The sequence below is a fragment of the Rattus rattus genome, chromosome 16 (genome assembly GCF_011064425.1).
Source record: "Rattus rattus isolate New Zealand chromosome 16, Rrattus_CSIRO_v1, whole genome shotgun sequence".
NCBI lineage: Eukaryota > Metazoa > Chordata > Mammalia > Rodentia > Muridae > Rattus > Rattus rattus.
In genome coordinates, this window is record NC_046169.1 from 43,978,648 (window position 1) to 44,004,328 (window position 25,681).

Sequence of the window (25,681 nt, forward strand, 5' to 3'; positions counted from 1 at the left end):
TTCTCAGACCGGTCCACCACAAGGCCATCATGCATGGCCCATTTTGAGCAAGTCCATTGAAGCTTTATGAACATTGTAAATATGTGTGCACAATGCCAAGTCCAGGACTAAGTGTGTCTTCCCTCAGAAGTGTGTAATATACCAGGGATCGGGTTCTGCTGGGGTGGGTAGTCACTCTCAGCTCCAGCCTGTTAGCTTCTTCTCTCTCCTCAGGCATCTGTGGGCTCTGAGAAGCTCTTTGCCCCGGCACCTGACAAAGGTGAGTGTATCCCCAGCCCAGCTCCTGGGTCTCCGGTAGGAGAAGGCAGAAGGAGCCTTGGGAGGGTCTGTTTATCTCATTGGGCAAGGATGGTGGTCTAGAAATAGTGGAGCAAAGGGAAGCAGTCTTACTGTAGGGACAGCTTCCGCTGATCACTGCAGGCATCAGAAAGAGATGGGTATTAGTGGGTACATGTGTGCCTGTATGAATGTATGATAATGCATGCTGCAGCCAAGAGAATAAGCAGAGGTTGGACAGTGTCAGCCATGGGGCAAGTCCTTGTAGAACCCTGATCTTGTCTACAAAATGGGGTCACAAGAACTGCACCTAATGTCCCAGGCCTATCTTACCAGCTATTTTGGAGGCTGAGGTAGGATTAAAATTCAAGGCCATTGTAGGCTATGGAGTGAGTTTGTGGCTATCCTGGGTGCCTTAAAGCAACCCTGTCTGAAAATTAAAAAGTCAAAGAGAGCTAGAGAGGTAGCTCAGTAGCACAGCACTTGCCTAGCATGTGCAAAACTCATCTTGCAACACTGAGATGGCTCAGTGGTTAAGGTGGTGCCAAGTGTGCACACTGCCAAGTCCATCTTCAACGGACTTGAGTTCGACACCCAGAATCCATATGTTAGAGGGAGAGAACTGACTCCTACGAGTTCTCTTCTGAGTTCCACATGTGTACCATGGCATGTGCACACACAAGCCCACGTATACAATGTGAAAAAAAGTATTTTAAAGAGAAATAAGGACATAGTATCAGACACCTTTGATCCCAGCACTTGGGAGGTAGATGCAGGAGGAGCTCCTGATTGTTGAGGCCAGCCTGATCTACAGAGCAAACTCCAGGACAGCTAGGACTGATAGAGAGAGACTCTGTTGTCTTTAGTGGGAGGGAGTAGCTGGAGAAACGGCTCAGTGATGAGGAAATCATACTGCTCTCTAAGAGGACTACTAGAGTCCGGGTCCCAGCACCCGTATCAGGCACTTCTCTCCAGGTGTACTCACAGGTGTACTCACAGGTGTACTCACAGAGACACATGCCTTGAAAACACATTTGTTTGTTTTAAAAGAAAAAAGGGGCTGAGCCGTGGTGGTGCAATCCTTTAATCCTAGCCCCTGGGAAGCACAGGCAGGCAGAGCTCCTGAGTTTGAGAACACTTTCTCAGAGTGAGTTCCAGGACAGCCAAGCTATACAGAAAAACCTTGCCCCAAAAAGACCGAAGGAAGGAAGGAAGGAAGGAAGGAAGGAAGGAAGGAAGGGAAGGAGGGAGGGAGGGAGGGAGGGAGGGAAAATAAGAGAAAAGGGGGAAAGGGGGCTAGAGACATGGTTAAAAACACTGATTGCTCTTCTAGAGTACCAGGGTTAGATTTTTCCATACTCCCATGATGGTTCTCAACCATCTGCAACTTTAGTTCCAGGTGATCTGATGACCTCTTGTAGCCTCCGCAGGCATCAGGCAAGCAGGTGTTGCAGCTAAAACGCTCACACTCAAAATAAACATGGGGTTTATAGGGAGCCTCACGGAAACTTTAAAAATGGGCTTACACGCTAGCCTTACCTTGGGGCCTAGAATTCTGGAGTTATGAAAGGGACCTGGGGCTGGGCACCAGGCAGGAGCCTGGCAGACCTGTGTGACCTCAGATAAAGAACAGGACTTATGTTGCCCCACTGGACACCGGGAATCATCACTGGGCCCTTAACATTGTACCAAGATCAATGGCAGGGTCTGAGCATTCTGGTTAGTGGCAAGTGGTGCTTGGGTACATAGGGCCAGGTCCAACAACACACATGCCCTTTCTCTGCAGGTTCTGGGAGAGGTGAGAAGTCAGAGGCCAAGGCGGGGGCAGTGCCCAAGGTGTCAGGCCTGGAGCGCAGCAGTGAGCTCAGCACCGAGTCTTTCCTGCCTGCTACAGCACCTGCACCCTCAGGACCTCTGCCAGGGGCTCGGGCCAGCCCCCTGGTGAAGAGAGAAGCCCCCATCGTACCTCACCACGTTCCGCAGCCACAGCTTACCCCGCAGCATCGGGGCTCACTCCCAACACACGTGCCTCTGTCCTTGGGCGCCTTCGTGGGCCCTGGCCCTGGCCAGGTGGCATCCAATAGCCTGCACCTGCACAGCCTCAGGTGGGGAGTGGGTGAGGCCACGGCCTGGGGTAGGGCTGTGGCTTCCTGTCCATCTCGGGGCTGAGGGAGGTGTCGCTGGCTTTGGAAAGGGGATGTGGCCATGGGATATCCAGGTTCTGACAGCAAGGATGCCACTGAGCCCTGTGTCCTGCAGCAGGAGCAGCAGCACGGTCAGTGGTACCCCTCTGGGCCTGGCAAAGCACGTGACACTGTCTCCACACGGCCCTGGCCCCCACCTGTCTACCTCACACCTGGCGCTCAGGTCCCAGGCGCAGCACCAGCATCACGCCGCGGCAATGTTCGCTGCTCCCCCAACACTGCCCCCGCCCCCGGCGTTGCCCGCCAGCAGCCTGGTCATCCCAGGACACCCCGCCGGTAGGTGTTACACCCAGGGGTGCATGCTCAATCTCAATGGGGCCCTGGGCCTGGATGAAAGAAGTGAAGATCCTGGGAAGTTTGTGAGCTAGCCGTTCAAGGGTTGTGGTGGAGGGGATCTTAGAGGACTCGTGGGTCGTGCGCATAACATCCCTACTCAGGCAGGCAGTCCCTACTTCGCATTGGCCTCCTTCACCTTTGCTACTTGAAACTTCCAGAAGACCCCGAGTAGGGTTCAAGTCCCTCTTACTTCTGGCTGGAACCTTCACCAAGTTTTAATCTGAAGGATTTCTGAGCGGAGCCAGCCATCTGTCCTGCAGTGCCAGTATCCCAGCCTGAGGCCGCAGGCCTTGCTGGATGGGGCTCACAGACTTCTCTCCTTGCCTCTAGATGCCAGTCTGTTGATCTCATTCAACCAGCCAATCATGTATTGCCAGCCTCATTCGGGGATTCTGATTGGTACTTGGTCACAGGCTCCTCTCTTACCTCCACCCCTGGGCCCGCAAGTAGCGAGCGGCCACCACGGCTTGGCCTGCCGAACCCGGGAGTGCCAGGTGACTATCCGCCTCGCCCCGCTGGGAGCCCGCGGCCGACGTGCCTCTCTGTCTCTCTCTCTTTTTCTCTTGTAGATCACGAACTGCTCAGGCAAGAGCTGAACACGCGGTTTCTGGTGCAGAACGCGGAGCGGCCTGGCGCCTCCCTGGGCCCGGGGGCTCTGCTGCGGGCCGAGTTCCACCAGCACACGCACCAGCACACGCACCAGCACACACACCAGCACACACACCAGCACCAACACACATTCGCCCCCTTTGCAGGGCTGCCCCCGACGCCGCTCATGCCGCCCACCGCACCCTCGCCGGTGCGTAGGCCTGAGTGCTGGCTGCTGGCCGGGCGGGCTGGGTGGGATAGGCAGCAGTACACACAGATGCACACTCACTCTCATGCACATAGGCCTTGAGCAGATGACCCTGGTATCTCGCGCCGGTGTGTGTAGACCTCACTTGGCTGTCATGTCGGGTGCTAGACTGTGGGCCTGAACCCCAGCCCACCCTCTGGTCTCCCCTGCTAGGACCTAAGCCTGGGCTGACTGCAACAGTGCTGTCTTAGGCCTGACTTTAGATCTCCAAGACTAGACAAAACAAGGATCCATGGACCAGGCAATTGCAGCCCTCTCGTGTGTCCCTTGGGCCATTTCCACCTTGCTATGTGCAGCCACTTCCTCTTTGTCACAGCCGGGAATGGGGGCGGGGGGGGGGCGCAGAGGTTCATGGCTTTCCTTCAGCTAGGGCTTCATGCCCACTCCCCTATCTCAAGCCTCAGCTGAGTAAACACCAATCTCTTTGAACCAGGAGCCTAGGCCCCACAGGGCCAGAGGCTAGTGCTCTCAAAGAGCCAGGTGACACCAGGCCATCTGCTTCAGAAAGCAGTAGCCAGCCTGGTCACTGCCCACCCCAGCCTGGGTGGGTTCTGGGCCAATGGAGGGCATTAGGCCTGTACAGGAAGTCTTACCTTTGCTTTCTTTCCTTGCAGTTTGACAAATTCTCACCCAAGCTGGACAGCCCCTACTTCCGACATTCCAACGTGAGTCCCGTGCTCAGACCCAGGTTTCAGCCCGCTGGGGGTGGGGGTGGGGGTGGGGGGGGTGAGGAAGCTACAAACCTGTCCTTGCTCCCTTCTGGATAAGGAGGGGAGAATCAGTGCTCAAGGGCCCTTCACAACGTGGGGCTCACAGCCCAGAACTCTGTCTCTCTCCTGCAGCTCTTCCTGCCCTTCCCTTCCACAGGCCTTGGGCCGCCCACCCTGCTTGCACACCCTGGCCTCCTTGGGTCCCTTCAGGGCTCTTTTCAGCCCAAGGTACAGCTGCTCCTGTCAGGGAGGAGGCTGGCAGGTGGGTGGGTCTAGGGCATGGGGCGGAGCTACAGAGTAGCTCCAATTCTTGTTGGGCTCTGGCCTTACTGTGAGCGACCCCTGCTGGTCGAGGGCCTGTTTGCAGTCAGAAAGCCTGCTACAGAGCCAAGCCGGAGTTGGCCAGCTGACTGTGAAACCCATCCCCTTGCCCAGGTGGGAAGGAACAGGAAGAGCCAGGAGCTGAGCAGGAGAGGTTCCATGGCCTCTCCCTCCACACAGAGAATGTAGGCCCCATTTCACTGAAGCCACCTATGCTCATGCAGCAGCTCCCCAGTCTCCAGGGCTGTGGACTGTGCTTGTTCCTTCTGGAATGCCTTGTCCCTGGTATGTAGGTGCCTCTCATACTCCCCAGGAAGGTCGTAAGCCAGTCTAACTGCCCTGGAAAACCCTTTTGCCTGAAGGAGAAGTGGTCTGTGATGGGGCTGAGGTAACTACAGGGCCCCACCAGCAGACCCAAAGCATAGTCTATCCCAGAATTTGGGGCTCCCAGAGGCCTCCTGCTTGCTTCCTCCCTCCTCAGTATATAGGTCCCTTATGCTCTCTCTCCCTCTCTCCCTGCACCTCCAGACTTCAAACTCAATCGAGATAACAGGCCGGTCCAGTGCGGTTCATACTTTCCTGCAGAAAGCCCCTGGGGTAGGTGTCAGCAATCACCCATGTACAGCATACACTCAGGTCTGTGCTCCCATAGAGCCTGGACGTGACCCATCTCTCTCCTCACCACAGGTGTCTGATTCATACCGGACAGCAGTCAGGGTGAGTGAGTGCATGCTGGGAAGAGGAGTTGGAAGCACACCCAGGGCTGTGGCTGGGAAGGACTCCGGTTCTCTCCTGGGTGGCCTTGGGGTGGTCCTGATGGTAGGAATCTGGGGAAGATGAGGCCTGGGAAGAGGCGCTGGGCTCTCTGAGCACATCCCGGTCCTGCCACAGAAACCAGGGAAGTGGTGTGCGGTACACGTGCAGATCGCCTGGCAGATCTACCACCAGCAGCAGAAGATGAAGGTGAGGCCGGTCCAGGCGGGTGCACTGCCAGGGCCTCCCTGGTGGGGCCATTTGGGAGGACTCTAGGGTGTGTAACGAGAGGCTCTGGCCAGCTCCAAGGTTGCAGTGAGAAGCATTCATGGAACTTCTCGGGAAGAGCCTGGGTCGGGAAGACCAGGGATAAGGGCCACATGCATGTGCACAAGTGTCTGATTGGCAGGTGGTAGGTGAAACTGAGAGGGACAGTGTCCTCACCAGGATCAGGACACTCTGCAGTACAGATGCTACCCCTGATGTACTGCACCTTTGTGTACATGTGTAAAAGTCTCCTAAAGGCCTTAAAGAAGTCAACAGAGAGGGTCTCGTCAGAGAGCTGTTTACAGCCCAGTGCACATGCCTTGGTGGAGGTGGGAAGGTACTCAAAGTGTGGATTTCCAGGACTGGAGTGGTAAAAACTCGGGGTGACCACAGTGGTTCCTGAGTGATCCCTAGTGATATTTTAGGAAATTAGAGCTCAGTTCTCACTCAGCTGTTAACTTGTGATCCTGGTTGGATATGTCATTATAGACATGAAGTTCTACCTGCCTCCCACCTAACACAGAACACTCCAACATGGTGATGTGTAAACCACACACACACACACACACACACACACACACACACACACACACACACACACACACACAGAGACAGACAGACAGACAGACACTTTAGGAAGTAGGAGGAATATGAGCTCCCAAATGCTGGACATAGCAAGGCACGGCAGGGCAGGTCACACAGGCAAGGGTGGAAGAGGACAGAACCCTTGTCCTTGTCCTCAGAGCCACACTCAGTGGAGCCTCTGGCCACAGAGCCCTCAAGGGATGGCCAGCAGAAAGGAGAACAAGCACCTCAGCTCTACATGAATTTAATAAAGTCATGGTTTGGGTGTGTGTGTGTGTGTGTGTGTGTGTGTGTGTGTGTGTGTGTGTGTGTGTTGTGGCTTACATGTGTGTGTGCACCTGCATATGCAATACATGTGTGCCATGGCATGCACTTGGAGGTCAGACAACTTGAAGGAATTGGACTTCTCTTTCTGCCATGTGGGCCCTAAGACTTGAACGCAGGTCCTCAGACTTAGCAAGTGGCACGAGCCTTTACCTGGAGCTGTCTTGCTGATGGAGATTCATGTCTTTTTTTTTTTTTTTTCCAAACTTCTTGCTTCTTTTTTTTTTTTTTTTTTTAAGATTTATTCATTTATTATATGTAAGTACACTGTAGCTGTCTTCAGACACACCAGAAGAGGGCATCAGATCTCTTTACAGATGGTTGTGAGCCACCATGTGGTTGCTGGGAATTGAACTCAGGACCTCTGGAAGAGCAGTCAGTGCTCCTAACCGCTGAGCCATCTCTCCAGCCGGATTCATGTCTTTAAACATAAATTGCATCATTGGAAAACAAGCAAATTTGGGACAACTTAGGCCTGTGGCTGTGCTTTTTCAGCTGAATTTTGTGACATCCAAATGAAGCCATTTTCTGTGAAATGGAATGCACAGAGATGCTATGTTGTAAAGAACAGGCTGATTGAAAGCCATGACATAAAGGAGCTGCATGCCACTGTGACTCCATGCATTGCATGCTGTAGTAAGGTTTTGGTTCTCCTGTCCCAGATGAAACCCACTAAAACTGGCTTTCCTCCCCCTTCCCTGCGGCTGCCAGAGCATGGGCGGTTCCTAAGGAGGCGCCTCCAGTGAGGTCCCTGTTCAGTCCAGGGTACCAGTTCACGGTACCTGGGGCAGTTGCCAAGCCTCTGCACACAGCCTGGCACACACTCTGTCCCCCTGCAGATGCAGCTGGACCCCCACAAGCTAGAGGTTGGCACAAAGCTGGACCTGTTCAGCCGGCCCCCCGCCCAAGGCATGTTCTCTGGGTTCCACTACCCACAGGACCTGGCCCGGCCCCTCTTCTCCAGCACAGGTGAGACCAAGGGTAGCTGGAATCAGGGGTCTGAGTGGGGCCAAAATATCTGTGGGGATGAGAAACACTGAGACCCTGGTGCTACTTACTCAGGGCCCTGACCACTGTGTGTCACCTGGGCCTCTGTCCCACATTACCTGGTCCCTCCTCATCCCGGAACCCCTCACACCTTAAGCTCACCGCCCCAGGACAGTATCTGTGCTGTCTCCACGTGTAGGAAACTGCTTCCAACGGCCTGTGCCCCAGCCTTCCCTAAGTGCACGGCAGTGCAGAGTTATTAGCCCTTAGCCTTGGAAGCTAAGACTTTGCAGTAAGACTTCAGGCCCAGGGTTATCGGGGACACCTGTCTGACATGTATCCAAATGCCGCATCTCCAGGAGGAAAAAGAGGCTTAGCATAAGGCTACATGAATGAAGTCTAGACACAGTGTGTGCAGCCCATCAGTTATGGGCATGGAAGGAGCTTCCTCAAACTCAAAACCCAGATATTGGTAGAGACAAGTTGAGGGCCTCTCTGAGAATGTTCTTCCAGCCTGCGTCCATGAGGTCTCAGGTCTGTTACCTCAGAGCCCCAGCTACCCTCATCTCCGTCCTCTTCCCACTTGGCGCCCACTTTGGTGGATGAGGCAAGTATGTTTCCACCTTTGCTAACATGTTAGGACAGCAGCGCTGGCTAACCACCCAGAGCTGGCCTCACAGTGTGGTGGCCTTTCCCTGTTCCTTTATCTGGCATCCTGGTGGCCTCTGGACTGTGACCCCTCAGATCTGGACCCTCAAAGCAGAGGTGTTCCTGATGGCTTACAGCCTGGCTCAAGTCCCTTAGTGCCCTGCAGAACAGTATAGAAACCCTTTCTTTAAGTGACAATAACTAATGGTTCATTAGTGCTGGCTCCTTTCAGAGACAAAAGTCGCTCATGTTGCCCAGCCCTGCATCTCTCCCTTCACTAGGACAGACAACGACCGGCTTCATCAAAACTTTACACATAAGACTTTCTCTGTGTATTTTTCCTCGACCGTTATTTCTTTGCTGTCCTTTTTCTAACTAAGTTGGGAGCTTAGAGAGTTAGAGTTCGGCCTTTCTTCCAATGCCTACAACTCTGCTCATCTTCCAAACTACACCTTTGGCTTTGATACAGTGGAGTTGCATTGCTCTGAGAGGGCTGACTTCTGTGCCCAATTGAGAATATGGGTTATTTGCTTGTTAGAGCCTCAGTGCAGACCAAAAGCTCTGATGGCTGGAGTGGGAAGTTCACCCACATCTGTCCTCTTAGATTATGTGCCTCACCTGCTGCTGCTCCCCCGACCTGCTGCCCCTCACCTGCTGCCACCCCACCTGCTTCCCCCCCACGTGCTGCTGCCCCCCACATGCTGCTTCCCCCCTGCCTGCTGCCCCCCCACCTGCTGCCACCCCACCTGCTTCCCCCCCACCTGCTGCCCCCCCCTGCTGCCCTCACCTGCTGCCACCCCACCTGCTGCCCCCCACCTGCTGCTGCCCCCCCACCTGCTGCTGCCGCCCCACCTGCTGCTGCCCTACCTGTTGCCCCATGCAGAATGGGTTCTTGACAGGTTCCAGCCTGGGAAAACCTAGAGGCCAGTAGGAAAAAGGAACCGGATCTTATGTGGGACACCTGAAGACACTGAGCTGCTGAGGAGGGAGAGGGTGGAGAGTAGGGATGGAGGTGTGGGGGCATCGACAGGCCTTGGAGCATGGAGGCTGTCTCTGCTTCAGCACCCATGGATAAAAGTCACCCCTTCAGCAGTCCCTGCACTGCTCTCCACACCTGGTTCGTGGAGACCCAGGGTTTGGTTGTTGGTGATGCCAAGTTGGTGTCAGATGACCTTTGCCGGTAGAGCCCTGTGTTCAGGGCTCCACAGAAGGCCATGCACCCAAGACCACCTGCCTCCCGTGGGTGGTCAGGATCATTTTTAGTTCCAGTCTTAAAACCTGGGTAACTACTTGGGGGCTCAGTACCATGATGGCTCACTTACTTGGGCCTTCTCCATTCTTGCCCACATCTTGGCTTCCTCTTCTGTGTGAGCTCTGTTACTGTCAGTACCATTGCCCCTGCCCACCCAGGGGCCTCAGATCCGGGGAGACTGAATCCCAACCTCATGCTCTAACTACACACCTGCACAGTGACGTAGACTTGAAAGAACCGGGGTGTCCCACCAGTAGAGGCAGGAGGTCCCAGCTCTGGTGACTATCAACCTGGCTACTATCTATCCAGGTGCCACCCATCCAACCGCCAACCCATTTGGACCCTCAGCTCATCATGGCAGCTTCCTGCCCACTGGTCATCTGACAGGTAGGTAACCTGGAAGCCTGGGTGGCATCTTCCATGGGCTAAGAGGAATATGAGTGGGTGGGATGGAGGTCCCACAGCCTCTCAGACCAGTCTGGGTGGCACTTGCCCAGACTAGAAGCTTCTGGGCTTCATTTTGGTGTCAGGGTCGAAGACTTGTAGATTTCTGACCCCTTTTTGCCCTCCCCTCACCCCCTGCAGACCCCTTCAGCAGATCCAGCACTTTTGGAGGCCTGGGGAGCCTGAGCAACCATGCGTTTGGAGGTCTGGGCAGCCATGCACTGAGTGAGTGACTACCACATCCATTGCACTGCCCCTCGCTCACCCTCCTGTCTGCTGCGTACCCTTCCCACAGCCTCTTAGGATTGGGCATTGCACTGCTGGGGGCGGGGCATCTCGCTCAGCTCACACTCCTGGCCCTGTCTTCATCTCCCACTTTAGCACCTGGGAGCAGCATCTTTGCCCCCAAGGAGGGCACAGCTTTGCTCGGCCTGCCCAGCCCCCATGATGCCTGGAACCGGCTGCACCGTGTGCCACCTTCCTTCCCCACCCCACCCCCGTGGCCCAAGCCAGTGGACACTGAGCGCCTCTCAGCCCTGACCAACCACGACCGAGAGCCTGACAAGGGCCAGGAAGAGCATGAGCGGTGAGTTCATCTGGCCCCGAGACCTCCCTGCCTGGTTTGATTTCTCACCAGGCAAGTGTGTTAGATCAGGATTGACCAAAGCAGTAACATGAAAGTAGAGAAGGAAAGACCAAACTTAAATCTCCATGGGAGGAGGCTGGGTGCCGGGAAGATTCCATCTGCAGATCTGTTCCCAAAGGGTCTCTCTCACACTTGTAAATGCCAGCAACGGTCGGTACGTTAACCTCTCAGGAGCTTCCTGGCTTCTAACTGCCTGCAGGTTTCTCAGTATGTCAACTTAGCTGTCTGGAGTTTCTCAACTTACCGGAGGTCTTTAGGTCATTAACCCTTGGTTCCAGACCCTCAGAACATGCACAGGGGGTTAGGGGATAGACAACATACCTCTTTAACTTTTGCACCAAAGAATCTAATTGGTCCTGAAGGACATTAAGCTGACCTGAAAAGGCAAAGACGCAGAATATAAGACAGCCATCTGGTGACAGCATGCATTCTCGGAGTGTGTTATAAGGGAACATAAGAAAGTAACAACAGGCAAGACAGCCATGTACAGAACCCTCGGAGGCTTGTCATAGGTGCTAGCAGGACCGGTGGCTTTTGTCATTACCGTCCCTTGTAAGATGTGAGGCCACTGGTTTTGTGGAAGAGCTTCAGACATTTGTCATTGGCCAGCATAAGTTCAGAATTAGTCCTCAGAGCTCGTTTAGTACAACCTTGTGGAGAACATTAAGAGACTGAAGCTGATGAGGAAATTTTTTAATCCAAGTTTTGTTTAGTAAGGTAAAGTTGTACAACTGTCTGAACCACGCACCAGAGCCCCATAGAAGAATAAGGTAACTGTAATTGCTGCTTACTGCATCCATGTCAGACTCCTGCAAGCACTTGGAAAGTCTGTAAGACAAGTTAAAGTCTAATTGGCACCTTATTGGGTCCCTATTATAGTATTGTCTAGCAGTGTCCCAAGGATACCATGGGATATCCTGCATAATTTTCCAGACCTATAAGTCTGATGACAGAGTATCTGGCAGCACTGCAAGGTGGTGAGGGTGCAGAAAGCCACATCACACTATGAGAAGCGATAATGTGCCATAGTTGGTAAACACAAATTGGATTTGACCTCAGTGCTTAAGGATATAGGCCTGCTTTTGTCAGCTGTAGAGAGACACTGCTGTACTGAAGTAATCCAAAGGTCACGTCCTATATCTGGGTAGTGGCTATATCAGGAAAAGAGTTGTTAGTGAGAAATAGTTATCCAAGTAACATTTCATGTAGTTAAGTATAATCTGAGGATTGGACTGAAAGAGACACACTGATCATTTTAATTCTGGATATACTTTCCTGCTGAGTGAGACCACAGAGGTAGCCAAAATTAACTTTTGTTTTTGTACTGTCAGGTCCAATAAAGGATCCTGTCCTCTGGGGTCAGTGGGTGTGGGAGGAGCCTCTGGTCTGTCTTTCACCAGTTAGTCTGTCTCCATCTATATGAAGATAAGTCAAAGGCCTATCTGACCACTGTTTAACTTAGAAGTGTGGAGGAAATTTTCCCTCTGTGTTGGTCCTCCTCTGCAGTGGTTATATCAGCAGGCAGGCATGGTGCTCGAGCAGTAGCTGAGAGCTACAACTGATTTGATAGTAGCAGGCAGAGAGAGCCCAAGACTGGACCTAGCGCGAGCTTTGAAACCCTAAAAGTGACACACCTCCTCCAACAAGACCACACCTTAATCCTTCTCAAACAGTTCCACCAACTGGGGACAGAGCATTCAAATATCTGAGCCTGAGGGTACCACAGATGGCCTGTCTGCCTCCTCTTTTGTGAAGGAGTACTAACATTTAGCAAGTCCCACTGTGATCCTTTTAGGGCCAGCACAATTAAAGGCATGAAGATGGCCATGGTTTAACTTAGAAGATAGGACAGAAGCCTTGCATTCTAAGAGATACTAGGGGTTGTTTGTTTTTCTTTTTTAAAAGATTTATTTAATGTACATGAGTACGCTGTAGCTGTTGTCATATACACCAAAAGAGGGCATGAGATCCCATTACAGATGATTGTGAGCCACCATGTGGTTGCTGGGAATTGAACTCAGGACTTGTGGAAGAGCTGTCAGTGCTTTTAACTGCTTAGCTATCTCTCCAGGCCCAGGTTTGTTTTTCAAAACAGAGTTTCTCTTTGTCGTTCTAGAGGTCCTGGAACTCTCAACATAGACCAGGCTGGCCTCAAAGTCAGCCTGAGCACAGGGATTAAAAGCATGTGCCACCATACATGTCCATATGTGAGTTTTTAAAGAAATAGTAGTGGTCAAAATATCCTTTAAATGTTTGCATTTTATATACATCATCATATGCAGAGCACACTTGAAAAGCATAGACACATGATCCTCTTATCTAAAGGGAAGGAAGCTGTCCAGAAGGAGGATGCACCCTGGAGTTTCTTGAGCCATTTATTTCTAATTTTAAAATTATTTTTATTATTTTCAGTTATGTATGTGGGTGTGTCTGTGTGCAGGCATATGCATGTGAGTATAGGTGCCCTTAGAGGTCAGAGGTGTCAGATCACCCTGTAACTGGAGTTACAGGTGGTCGTGAGCCACCTGATGTGGGTGCTTGGAATTGAACTCTAATCCTCTTGAATAATACGGTCACTGAGCTACCTCTCCAGGAAGGCTTTTTTCACCTCTTAAAAGTTATTTTATGGGGTTGGGGATTTAGCTCAGTGGTAGAGCGCTTGCCTAGCGAGCGCAATGCCCTGGGTTCGGTCCCCAGCTCCGGAAAAAAAAAAAAAAAATTAAAAAAAAAAATTAAAAAAAAAAAGTTATTTTATATCTTTAAGCAATGGGGACCATGTTATAGAACCAGAATTAAGGATTAAGAGATAATATCTTGACTGTGTGTTTTCTTTAAAAGCAGATTTTATATTAAGAAACTCTTAATTCTTCCAAAGAAAGGTTTAGGGCCATTAACCATATGTTTGTATTATCCATGTCATCCCATTGGTTAAATGTATTTTTGTTTTTATTTTGTCATTTTATGTATTCATACTCACACAGAACATATATTTTTTAAATGTATTTTTATTTTATGTACATTGGTGTTTTGACTGCATGTATATCTGTATGAGGTGTCAGATCCCCTGGGAACAGGAGCTACAGGCTGTAGCTACGTCGTAGAACCACATAGGTGCTGGGAATTGAACCTGGGTCCTCTGGAAGAGCTGTCAGTGTGCTTAACCACTGAGCCATCTCTCCAAACCCCAATTTAAGGAATCCAAATTTCGAATCTGATTGTTTATTGGGATTGTTCTTTATAGTTCTCTTTGTGAAAGGGAACCAACATAAAGATCTTTAAAGCAGAAACAAAAGCAGGTACATGTGGAAGCAAAGGGTACTGGAGGAGGAGAAGGAACATTTTACCTCAGTTAGAGGAAACCAGGCCTGGAGACACTGGCAGAGTATTAGGCATTGAGACCCAGCTGTCATAGCAGGTCCTCACTGGGAGCAACTTTTCCCATGGGTTGGGATCTGTGCTTTACTAATGTTTAGCTCTGATTCTCCACAGATCTTGTGTATTGGCTCCCTTTGTTAGTGTCCCAGGGCTGCAGGAATGTGGCTGGGAAAACTTAGGTCCTTCTTAGGATCCAGTAAATGTGCTGTGCAAAAACTGTGTCTTAGTCACTGTTCCATTGCTGTGAAGCGACACCATGACCACGGGAAGTCTTGTAAACTAAGCTTTAATTGTTGGCTTGCTTACACTCTCAGAGGCTCTGTCCACTATCAACCTGGCACCAACCATGGCACTAGAACAGTAGCTGAAAGCTTCCTCCTGATCTGCAAAGGAGGTGGTTGGAGGCTGGCACACCAGACTACATTTTGAAAACTCAGAGCCCACCCCCAGTGACACATTTCCTCCCACAAGGCCCCACCTGTGAGCCTGTGAATTCTTACTAAAACTACCGTAGTACACTCCCTTGCCCCCACCGGCTTGTGGCTGTATCACAATGCAAGAAAATGCACTTAGTTCAGCTCACGAGTCTCCACAGGCTCAGTCTCAGGACTGCCTCACAGTCCAAAGTCTCAAAAGGCAGTGTAACTACAACGCCCCGTAAAATCAAAACCAAAAGTCAAAAAGCAGATCACACACAGTGGCACAGAGTATATTTTATCATCCAAAAAGGTAGGAATGAGAGCATACTAAGGACCAAAGCAAGACCAAAACCCACAGGGCAAATCCCTAATTCTATATCTTCCATGTCTGATGTCAAATCGATCTTCAGAGCTCCAGCTCCTTCCAGCTTTGTTGACTGCAGCACGATACCTTTCTCTAGGCTGGTTCCACAGGCAGCGTGCAGCTCTCCGTGGCAGATACCCCACAGGTGGCATCTCCAACATCTTGGAGTCTCCAGCACAGTCTAAGCTTCACCTTCACAGTTGCATGCATGACCTCTCCAGGCCTCCATGCAGGGACACCCCTGACACACACCTGGCCTCAGCAGCTTTCCTTAGCTGTGGAGAGAGAGTCCACAACCCCTTTGTCTCTAAAACCAGAACCACATGACAGAAGCTGCCAGGTTCTTCTGTTTGATGCGACTGGAACTCGGCCCCCTCCTTCCGTTGATGGTTTCCTTCACTGCCTGTTTCCCTTTGATTTCTTTGCACAGGTTGGAAGCTTACCTGGATAGGGTCTTTCTGTGGGGTCATGATTCCCTTTATTCTGTTTAGGATCAGGCTTTCCTTTAAACATTTTTTATCTCTTTGTCCATCTTTGTTCCTCTTCATGATAGGTCTGCATAAGAGCCATCACTAATAACAACATTGCACAGTCAATATTAAGCTGTCCTGAAATCTCTGCCAGTGCCATTAATTAAAAACTCTTCAGTTCAGCTACAGGCATATTTTCAGGACAAGGGCAAAAGGCAGCCACATTCTTTGCCAAAGTGGTCTCTAGGCCACTTACTAAAGTAATTGTGTAATTAAGTTACAAGTTCAAGTTTCTTGAACTAGGCCAACACGATTCAAACCACCCTCAGCACCATGTCAGTGTTCCTAATATGATGGTCCAGTAAATACCATTTAAAGTGTTCAACCACTTTTCTAGTCTAAAGTCCTAACGTCTCTCTGTTCTTTCAATAAGCAGCATGTTAGACCTCGCACAGCAATACCCTACTCCTGGTACCAAATTCTGTCCTAGTCACTGTTCTATTGCTATGAAGAGACACCATGATCGTGACAACTCTTATAAAAGCAAGCATTTAATTGGGGACTTGTTTACAATTTCAGAGAGTCCATTATCAAGGCAGGGAATGTGGCAGCAAGCATGGTACTAGAGAAGTAGCTGAGAGAGACAGACAAGATAGAAAGACAGATTGAAAGACTAGGACAGACTAAGCCTGGCATGGGCTTTTTACACCTCAAAGCCCCAGTGACACTTTTTCAACAAAGCCACACCCGTAAGAGCCTAGGAGGTCACCACACTGTCAAAACTAAAAATATTAATATCATTTTATATAATTACATATATATATATATTTGAACTTCTGATGTTACTGTTAATCTCAAAGATGTGATAAAAAACAACCTATCCAAGTAATCATCATGGACAACTTAATTAAGGCAAGCTTTTTATTTGTATGCACAGGCTGCCTCCTCTTAAGGCAGTTTAAAGAGGTGAGCATTGAACATGGGCAAGATATACCTTTGTATAGCTCAGGGGAAGGGTGTTTCCAAATGGGGATTGGGCAAAATCGGCAGGATGACAGAAGCAAAACATAAGTAAGTTTGTCTTTATCGTAAGATGAGTTTCAAGACCAAGATGGAGGCAGGCTGGTTCATTAGTTATCTCTGTAGTTTATCATAAAAGGAGGACTAGGCAGTACCAAGGAGTTTTATGGATGGTGCTGTTTCTTTGTTGGTACCAAATGGTTACATTCACCAAGATGGTGGCAAGGTCACATGCTGTTTGCCATGTTGTGGCATCATTAGCAAAGATGGTGGCCAAGTCACATGTTGCCTCCATTTTAATGAGTTCATCAGCTAAGATGGCAGCAACCACATTTCTGCAAGGTGAGCTCAGCCCTAAGTAACCCTAACCGGGGCACAAATCCCTGTGAGATCCACCATCCCCCAGGGTCAAACAGGACTCATTACACCCTTTACTTTACAAAGACACTTTAGTTAGTGTGGATGGACACTCGTGGGCGGGGATGGACCCTGTGGCCTACATAGGCAGAAATGGCAAACAGAAGTAAGAGTGTCATAGTCCCAGCTTGGGGAAGCCGGGCCCCACAACAGCTAGGATCCTAGAGTAGCCAGGATCATAGCATGAGTTCTCTCCTGAGTTGCAGAGTAGAGAAGGGAAGGAAAGAGAATAAAGATGCTTTTTAAAAAAGCTAATGTTTAGGGGTTGGGGATTTAGCTGGGGACCAAACCCAGGGCCTTGCGCTTGCTAGGCAAGCGCTCTACCACTGAGCTAAATCCCCAACCCAAGTCTGAGACTTTGAAAGCCAAAAATATTACCCAATCTGCGTTGGGTCCAGTCAGTCAACAGACTTACTAATGTCTTCAGATTTACTTTAAGGCAAGACAAAAGTGTGTAGGAATGGAAGTCTTGCATCCCATCTTAGGCAAGGTAAGTGCAAAGCTCACTTATGGTAATGAATGGTCAGCTGCAACCAGAAAGTGATGTGGGGGGCCAGGGGGCCGGAACAGGGACCCCCAATTTCAGTGACCAGGCAGGCAAAGCGAAGCAGAGAGTTGGAAGACCTCTGAGTTGTCAATGAGTTGCTTATAAACCGAACTCGGATCTAACCTTAGTGTATGGGTGTTGTATGCATTGGTGTGGGGAATGGCAAGGCCTCTGCTCTAGGGGTTCACAGTTAGTGAGAGGTCCGCATTAGCGAGAGGGAGGAATGAGAGGTCCTCATTAGCAAGAGGGAGGAATGCAGAATAGACCAGGAAGACTTCAAACCAAGTTTACGTGGCTCACCAATAAAACCTCAGAGTGGGGTTTGCACTGTGTATGAGGACAAAGCTTGCGTAGACCCAGAGGTTTCAGGAAGTAAGCCGGGTGAGCAGCCACACTCTGGGTGAGATGTCAGAAAAGGAGCTGGGTAAAGAGTGAGAAGGGGGTGCAGAGCCCCACATCCTCCTTGGATTGAGGATATAGCCCAGTAAATGTACTTGCCTGGCTCTGGCATCCATTCCTAGGACCACAGAAGTAAAGAGTTCCCTAAATATCAGAAGGCAGGAGGGGCCTCCAGATAGATGGGTGGACCTAGAGCTTAAGGGTTCCTTCTTTCTCCACAGATGCCCCACATCTGTGGGACTGAGGGGTGCACTTCAGTCATATTTGGGCAAGGTCTAGGCTACCAAAATCAATGTAATATGTGTTTTCAGCAGGCAGCCCAGGGTCGAAAGCCTGCTTGGTTGACATTCCTAAGAGTTGCCCAGACAGCGATGCCCTCAAGTCCAGTAAACCCTAAGCAGGGCCCCTTGTGGGTGTCTTCTGAATTGAGGATGGGGTTGTTTATGGGGATGACAGTGAATTCTTTTTGAGACAGGGAAGGAGCTGGCTGGGTGTAAAGCAGATGTGTGGGTCAGTGTAGGAGAGGAGGTCACCAGTATCCAGTTAGGGTGGCCTCAAGCCCACACCTGTGCCACAGCCCACTGTAAGCACTGAGAGCTGAAGATGAGGCAGAAAGTCCACAGGAGGTAAAGGCCAGTCTGAACCATGCAGTTCCTGCAGTAGGCACAACCCTGCTTAGGGTGCTCTCCCAGGCCCCTGGTCAGTCTCTGAGGGCTTTGTCAGGCCTCCAGGCCTAAGGAGCAGAGTTGCCTCCCTGCACCACCACCACCCCTGCCTCACAACACCCCACCCCCCATGCCTTCCCTGTGACTGACTGGGCTAGGTGAGAAATGAGCCCTGGCCTGCTCCCGGTGCTGGAGCAGATGTGGGAGAAGAGCTTGCGCTGCTGGGGACCAGGAAAGGGTGGGTGTAAAGGACTATTGTCAGGTTCCTCTCCTGGCCCAGGGGTGGCAGTAGATCTCTGCCACAGGACCCTCAAGGACCCCAGGGCAAGTTGCCCAGGCTAGCCTTGAACTTTATAGTGGCTCTTGAACCTATGAGTCCTGTCTCAGCTTCTCGCCGACTAGATTACAGGCCTGTATGTTTAGGCTGTTGCTAAGGGAATGAATGTAAGGCAGCTCTCCATCCATCTGTGGTTAAGTCAACAGAAAGCAGCTGCACACACTTGGCGTCTGAGAATTCCAGGGTTGGAGCAGTCATGCTGCCTTGCTTTCCCCCACCTGCACCCCATGTGGGAGAACTCCCCTAAATTTGCTCTACTGCAGCCACCCAGAGCAGTATAGAGAGCTGGGCCAATAACCAGGGAAGGATGTTAAGAGCTTCCTGCTGTCTACTGTGTGCTCTCAGTTGGGCTATCTCAGAGGAGCCCAGGATACAAAGAGGCTTCACACTGTAGGAAACTTGAGGTCATAGAAACTTGACAAACAGCTTTCTAGCAGCTGCTGTAGGTAATGGCTCTATCCTGTTGTCCCCAGAGACCTCCTGGAGAAGACGCGCCTGCTCAGCCATGGCTCGCCTATAGCACCAGTGGGCCACCCCATCAGCAGCCTCCTGCAGCGAGGCTCCGGTGAGCTGAGCCGTCCTGGGGTCCTCACAGAGCGTGAGGCTGAGACTCGGGTCAAGGAGAGCCACTCACCCAGCAAAGAGGATGGCACCAAACTGGCTGCGCGACCTCCATCGCCCTACTGCAAGGCAGCCCTGGGCGACTGCCTACGCCTGGCAGGCCTACTGGGTCGGGAGTCCGGGAAACAGACGCCCGATCGGCCCCAGGGCGACGTTAAGGTCAAGGAAGAGCGCAGGGAAGACGAGACACCGGACCTCACGGGCGTCAGCGTGCACTCCACAGCTACACACCTGGGCCTGGGCACGTCAGGCTTCGTGTGGGATCCGCCTCGCGACACCTACCGGGGCCTGGACCTGCCGCGCCGCTCCTTCCCAGCCCCGCCGCCCGCTGCGGGACCCGCTCCGTTCGAGCTTTCCGAGCGCGCCTACCGGGACCGCGAGTCTCACGACTACAGCCCGGAGCGCCTGCGTGAGGTGCGCCGGGAGGAGCTGGAGCGCGCGCGCGCCCCCGACTCAGACGCCGCGCTGCTGCCTGCAATGCACTACCCGCGCCTGGCTCCTGGGGCGCTGCACGGTGCGCTCCTGGCCCGCACCCCGCCGGCCGCCGCCGCGCTCGGTGCGCCTCCTCCACTGGTGACTGCGGGCGGGGTCCCCACGCCTCCCGCCCGTCCCAGGACGACGCCCCTGGCGCTGGGGCCTGGCGAGGCCCGAGACTACTCGCCGGCGTGCAATCCGCCCGAGGTGGAGGCGCGGTAGTCCCGGAGTAGCGAGCTGGCTCACTTTAAATTCTTGGGACCTGAGCACAGTTCCCTGAGTCCGGGAGCAGCGCCACCCGCTCCACACTGCAGCCTACATACATAGTCGAGGACTTTTCGCTTTTCTGGGGGTAACATCATTTTCCGAGCTTGCAATTAGGTCACTGGGAAAAATTTAGCTTTGTATCTCCCCCCTCAAGTGACAAGCATTTTTAATGGTTTTGTATTTTTCTTAATTTTGTGCTCTAACGACATTTTAAAGAACCAAAAAAAAAAAAAAAGAATTTTTAGTTGGGATTTGCAGTTTAACTTCTCGGATCCCATTTGAGCCCCAGGGTTTGTCTTATTTATGGAAAGAAACAGTCTTTCTGTCCAGCGCACTGTGAGGCTCCGAACTCAGGCCCGGCTCTGGCCTTCCCTTGGTACTTGGAACCGACGTTACAGATATATATTAAAATAATAATTAATAATAATGTACAAAACTTTGGGTTTTCTGCCTTATTCTATTATGCATAGGTGTAAGAGAATTTCCTTGTTTTTTTTTTTTTAGGAAAAAATGTAAATACTGTTGATATAATTATAAAACTTATTAAATTCTTAACCTGGACAGTCTATAACAAGTTTCTAGAAACCCCTCTGGTTATTTGTGTATGTGGTCGCAAAAACCCACTCCACTGTCAGTCGTGAACACACTCAACAGTTTAAGTGCAACAGCTATCCTTCAACTATGCACGCCTGGGAGGGCAGAGCGGGATGTTCAGGGGAGACGGTTTCTGAGCTTCCTATCTAGGTGGTTGCACCTTGCAGAGAGCCACACTTCTGGGGTTCTGCTTAGATTCATAGTGGGCTTCAGGACTGGCAGGCTCTAGTCACAAGGACCAACCTGCACCCATGTTCTAGTTTTAATGCAGTGTTCTCTAGTTTTATGTAGGTCAGGCAGAATCTCAGAAGTTCAATCGTGTAAAGGTTTGTTACCAGGAGATGAGGTTTTTTTTTTTTTTTCTTCCCCACCACTAAGCCTCTCATCCATTCGTTCCCGTTTGGCTTTGGTTTTGCATCCCTGTCCTCTCAAGCTTTCCCGTGTGTTGTACGTGTGTTGTCAGCTTGTCCTTTTTGACCAGCATAAATGTGCTGGTCTACCACTCTGTTCAGTTCCTTCCAGCCTGGTTCCCGAAGTGGGCTCTGGTTATTTTAAACAGTCTGTCTTCATGTCAGTTGACACAGAGACAAATACAGCCGTGATTTGGATGAACCGTGGTGCAGTGTTTTGTTTGGCTCTGAGGTAGGTACCTCACTGCCTGCATCCCTCCCTGGGGTATGGGGCTCAGGGCTTCAAAGTACCTCAAGGACATCCCGAGAGAATGGCTGGCATCCGTCCTTGCTGCTCAGCTCTTTCCTTTGCTCCTTTGGAGCTGTGCTTTTGTGGCACTTCTGCTGCAGCAACCCCCTCCCTGTCTTCATTCTACTGACCGTAACCGGTTGGCCCTGGGTGACACATGACCCTAGCCACCCTAGACACAGCAGCCCCTATTACCAGAGTGTCAGGTTTTCTGCATGGACCCCACCCTTCAAGTTCCCACGTTTTGTGCATCGGGTTTGCGACTCACAGGAACATGTTAGTTACCACATGGGGTTGGACTTGACTCCCACTGTGTTTAGCGCTACACAGAATCAGGTTAACCCTTTGTCCAGTAAATGAAAACTTAGAATGAATGCCTGAGTTAGGAGGTGGCCAATGGTCTCCTTCCACCCTTGCCCATACAGATGAAGCTCAGGACACCTGTACATCTGATTTGGTGTAGCCGTCACTATGGGTTTTGAACCGGAGTCTTAATCAGGTCACCTTGATGAGTGACAGGCCTGGGTGACAGGACACCAGTGACAAACCACAGCAGTATTCCACTGGAGTCCAACTTGGGAAACCAGTGAATTTATTGGGCCAACTCTCAGAACATGGGTGGCCCTGAAAGCAGCTGCATGACCAGAAAATGAGAACCCAAAAGAGAACTTAGAGCACCATAAATAAGCTTTCCCTGTAGCTCCCCAGCTCTGACACTCTAGTGCCTCCCTAACACAAGGCTGTGTTCAACTTAGGCAGAATTACATCCAACTGACCAGGGGGTGCAAGAAGAACCACGTAAAAAGTGAAGGTCGGTGACCCTCTCTGTCCCCTCCTGTGAGGAGATGTCAATAGACCCCAAGCCAGATGTTAGAGGTTTTTTGAAAATTGTCACAGCAACTCTGCTGATGACTGTCAGTGCTCGACAACCACATGGCTCCCCAAGCCTCAGAATGAAGGGCACCGTGAGCACCATGATGCTTTGGAGTGGGTGGCAGAGGGGAATGTCCCCTGCATCTCAGAAAGTCGTGAGGCAGATTGGTCTTTCTGACATCTACCTCCTCCCAGGGTAGCCTGGACTAGACTGGGCCTCTCTATGTAGACCAGGCTGGCCTCAAACTCACAGAGATTCATCTGCCCTCCTCATCTGCATTAGAGTGATTCCAAAACCTGGTCCTCAAGAATATACGTTGTTGCCTAGGTGTGACCACATATACCTTTAACCCCAGCAAAGGCAGAGGAAGATGGATTTCTATGAGAGCATAGCATGTTCAAGACCAGCCAGGCTACACAGTGACACCTTCTCTTTCTTTCTTCCTTTCTTTCTATTTTTTTTATTTTGTTTTTACATCTTCTGCCAGAGCCCCGAACCCTGTTCAAATGCCACAGGACTGCCAGGGCCACAGAACTCACCATGAGGGGTGGACAGCAGGTCAAGGGTGTCCTCCGGCTAAGACCATCTTGTGTCTAAGGAGTTCATGTAGATGATTACTGAATTGGCAGCCAAGGAATACAATACCTCAAGCCCTGAGCAAGGGAGCGAGTGGCTCCAAGCTCATGCAAGGTCCAAAAGGGTGCTTACCTGGTGCTGGCCCCTCATTAGTGTGGCACTGGCCTTCGAGTCAGGCATTCATTCCTTTTTGGAGTGGAATGTTACTTTTGAGGATGATGGTCTCGGATGGGCAGGATTCATGATACCTTCTGCTATATGGGCATCTCTGTGAGAATCTGGGTCCAGTGGGTGTCTTTGAATGAGGATGCAACACAACCTGGGAAGACCCAGAGCAAAGGGTGCATCAAGAGAAACATGGAAACAGAACTGGCCCATCAGACTCCATAGTTGCCCACGCCATATGTGTTTCAGCCCTCACCAACCTGCCTGCCTGCAGCTGGCCTCCAGCCAACAACCAGCTCCTAGGCATCAGCATCTGTGAAGACAAAGGGGACAAGATGAGATGTCACTGGGAGGGAACAGACCTTATCTTGGATCCAGTGGGCAGCAGAAGAGGCCAGAGACCTCTACGAGAAGCTGCACTCTGGATGAAGCAGCTGCTGCTGCAGCAGAAGCCTGCTCTCTGAGAGGTAGAGGCTTGAGCTTTGTCGATACCCCTCCGGCTGCTGCCACTGCATGGAGTCACTCATCTTCACTCCTAGATGATGCGAGTCGAGATTGGAAGACCCCCATCTGTACCCCAACTGTAACAAGTCCCCTAGTCTGATGTGCCTCTCAAGTGGTCTGCGGCTACGAGGCTCTACACATAAGAGTGATCTTGGCTCTGAGCAACTTCTGCCTTTCGGCAGCTTTTTCCTCAAGCGTTCTGCCCTCACTCTACTGATAAACTCACGAGTTCCTCTTCACTGTTCCTGCAATTCACTGCTACCTGGGGTCTGTCCTCACTCCCAAGTTAATAAGCAGATTCTCATCCTCGGTTCCACCTTCACGTTATGTGACGCTCTAGACTTCTAGCAAGAAGGACCCCTGATTGCCTCCAAGATCACTTCCTGCAGGAGCCTCACCACCAGCCGTGTTTCTTTGTGACCTGCCTGACAGCTTGGGCTCTTGTGATAACCCCCACAGGACCAGCCAGTGGCCCTGCTCAGCTGTGGTTTCTGGTGCTAATTGTAGATGTCAGTCTTTCCTGACATGAATAAAACATGCGCTGAGCAGCGACCACCCCCTTTTCCACCACCATATTATTAAAGCCATAAAGCACTTCTGAGGTGTTGCCTTGGGCAGGCTCTCCAGGGACCAGCACTACCCAGCCTGCTGCATCTTTGAAACATTGGTTTTTACTTTCCACGGACCAAGCTTCAGATGCAACGGCCCTGGGAATCAACTCCAGAGCTAACCTTCATCCCGGATGTCTGACTTTTGAGATTCAAGACTGTCCTCAGAGGCTTCCAGCCCTGGGTTCTGCAGAGCGGTGATCCCCGTTGTCCTTATGTTTCTTTTTGCAATCCACTTGGCTCAGGCTGAAACTATTCAGCAGGAAAAACAAGTGTTACAGGGACAGATCAAGTCTGGGCTCAAAGGGGGAGTCTACTCCACTTTTGGCTGTTTTATTTTCTCTGGATCAGGTACCAATTCCTGCCCAGGCACTTTCATGCCAAGGCCATATCACCATCTGGTGGCTGTTTTTGGAACAGCACACGGTCTTGAGCTGGTGCCCATTCACTAGAGGCTGTGACTCAGGGTTCCTGCTTGCTCTACTCCTGTGTCTTTTTCAGTCTCAGTTCATGGTTTTCATTGTGCAATCCCTGAAACCTTGCTTTAAAAAGCAAAATGAAACAAATAAAAAAAAACCGAATTCCCCAAACCAGGCACTAACTATAAAACTGACCACAGTTAGGATGTCCTTCCCTTAAGAGGATGGCTACCTCCCACAGTCAGCACCGGAATCCTAACCTGCTGACAGACTCTTCTGCATACTAGCCCCGACTGATCCTCATAGGAAAATCCAGAAGGACCTGAAAAGATCGGGGTCAGAAATAGGCCTTCCCACATAAAACAAAACAAAACAAACAACATCTCTCAGCCGGGAATGGTGGTGCACAAATTCCAGCACTTGAGAGGCAGTGGGAAGTCAGCTGCTTTTCCTTTCTCTTGTTCTTGCTTTTTTTCTTTTTTTTCTTTTTTTTCGGAGCTGGGGACCGAACCCAGGGCCTTGCGCTCACTAGGCAAGTGCTCTTCCGCTGAGCTAAATCCCCAACCCTCTCCTTTCTCTTGTTAGAAGACATCACAGAATGCTGTTTTATTTATTTAGTTTGCATTTATTCAGTTGGGAGGAAGGCATACCTTTCCCCCTCATCTGTGTACATGTGTATGTATGTATGTATATGTGTGTATATGTGTGTTTGTGTTTGTGTGTATGTGTGTGTATATGTATGTGTATATGTGTGTATATATGTGTGTGTGTGAATGTGTGTGTTTGTGTGTATATGTGTGTGTATATGTATGTGTACCTCCGCATATGAAGGCATAGGACAGATTAGATGGCAACTCTAATAAGCCCTTATGAAAGACACACAATCCGGATATTTTCATTATAAACCGCATGCCTAGATTGGGCAGGTCTAGTACTAGTGCTAACTTGTTCCCCAGCTATAAGACCCCTGCTTATAGCTACTTGCAGTTTCTCCCAACCCAGCAATTCTCATCCATTTCAACGTTTTCCTCCTTCTCCCCCTCCTCTTCTTCCTCCTCCTCAGTCCTCTCTCTTTCCCTCTCTACCTGCCACCCGCTCTGGAGCCTCCAATCCCACCTCTCCTCTCCACTGCCCAATCACAGGCTATAGCCTTTTATTAATCACTTAAAATGGGGAGAAGGTTCGTGTATGTGATGGACTGCTCTTCAGGGACAAACCTTTTTTTAAGAGATTTTTATTTTATATATGTGAGTATACT

At 50.8% G+C, this 25,681-nt stretch overlaps 1 protein-coding gene across 1 annotated transcript in view; it reads left to right on the forward strand.

Annotated features, from left to right (window-relative positions):
* Positions 1-20,552, forward strand: part of Fbrsl1 (fibrosin like 1) — an 88,357-nt gene extending 67,805 nt beyond the window's left edge. The window contains exons 6-19 of the mRNA XM_032887237.1: positions 214-259; positions 2,063-2,381; positions 2,536-2,756; positions 3,147-3,215; positions 3,386-3,615; positions 4,287-4,337; positions 5,232-5,300; positions 5,391-5,420; positions 5,595-5,666; positions 7,472-7,601; positions 9,829-9,906; positions 10,105-10,188; positions 10,345-10,549; positions 19,096-20,552. Of these exons, the coding sequence (XP_032743128.1) occupies positions 214-259; positions 2,063-2,381; positions 2,536-2,756; positions 3,147-3,215; positions 3,386-3,615; positions 4,287-4,337; positions 5,232-5,300; positions 5,391-5,420; positions 5,595-5,666; positions 7,472-7,601; positions 9,829-9,906; positions 10,105-10,188; positions 10,345-10,549; positions 19,096-19,939 (2,448 nt within the window). The 3' untranslated portion in view covers positions 19,940-20,552. The remainder of the gene's footprint in view (positions 1-213; positions 260-2,062; positions 2,382-2,535; positions 2,757-3,146; positions 3,216-3,385; positions 3,616-4,286; positions 4,338-5,231; positions 5,301-5,390; positions 5,421-5,594; positions 5,667-7,471; positions 7,602-9,828; positions 9,907-10,104; positions 10,189-10,344; positions 10,550-19,095) is intronic.
* The last annotated feature ends 5,129 nt before the right edge of the window (positions 20,553-25,681 follow it).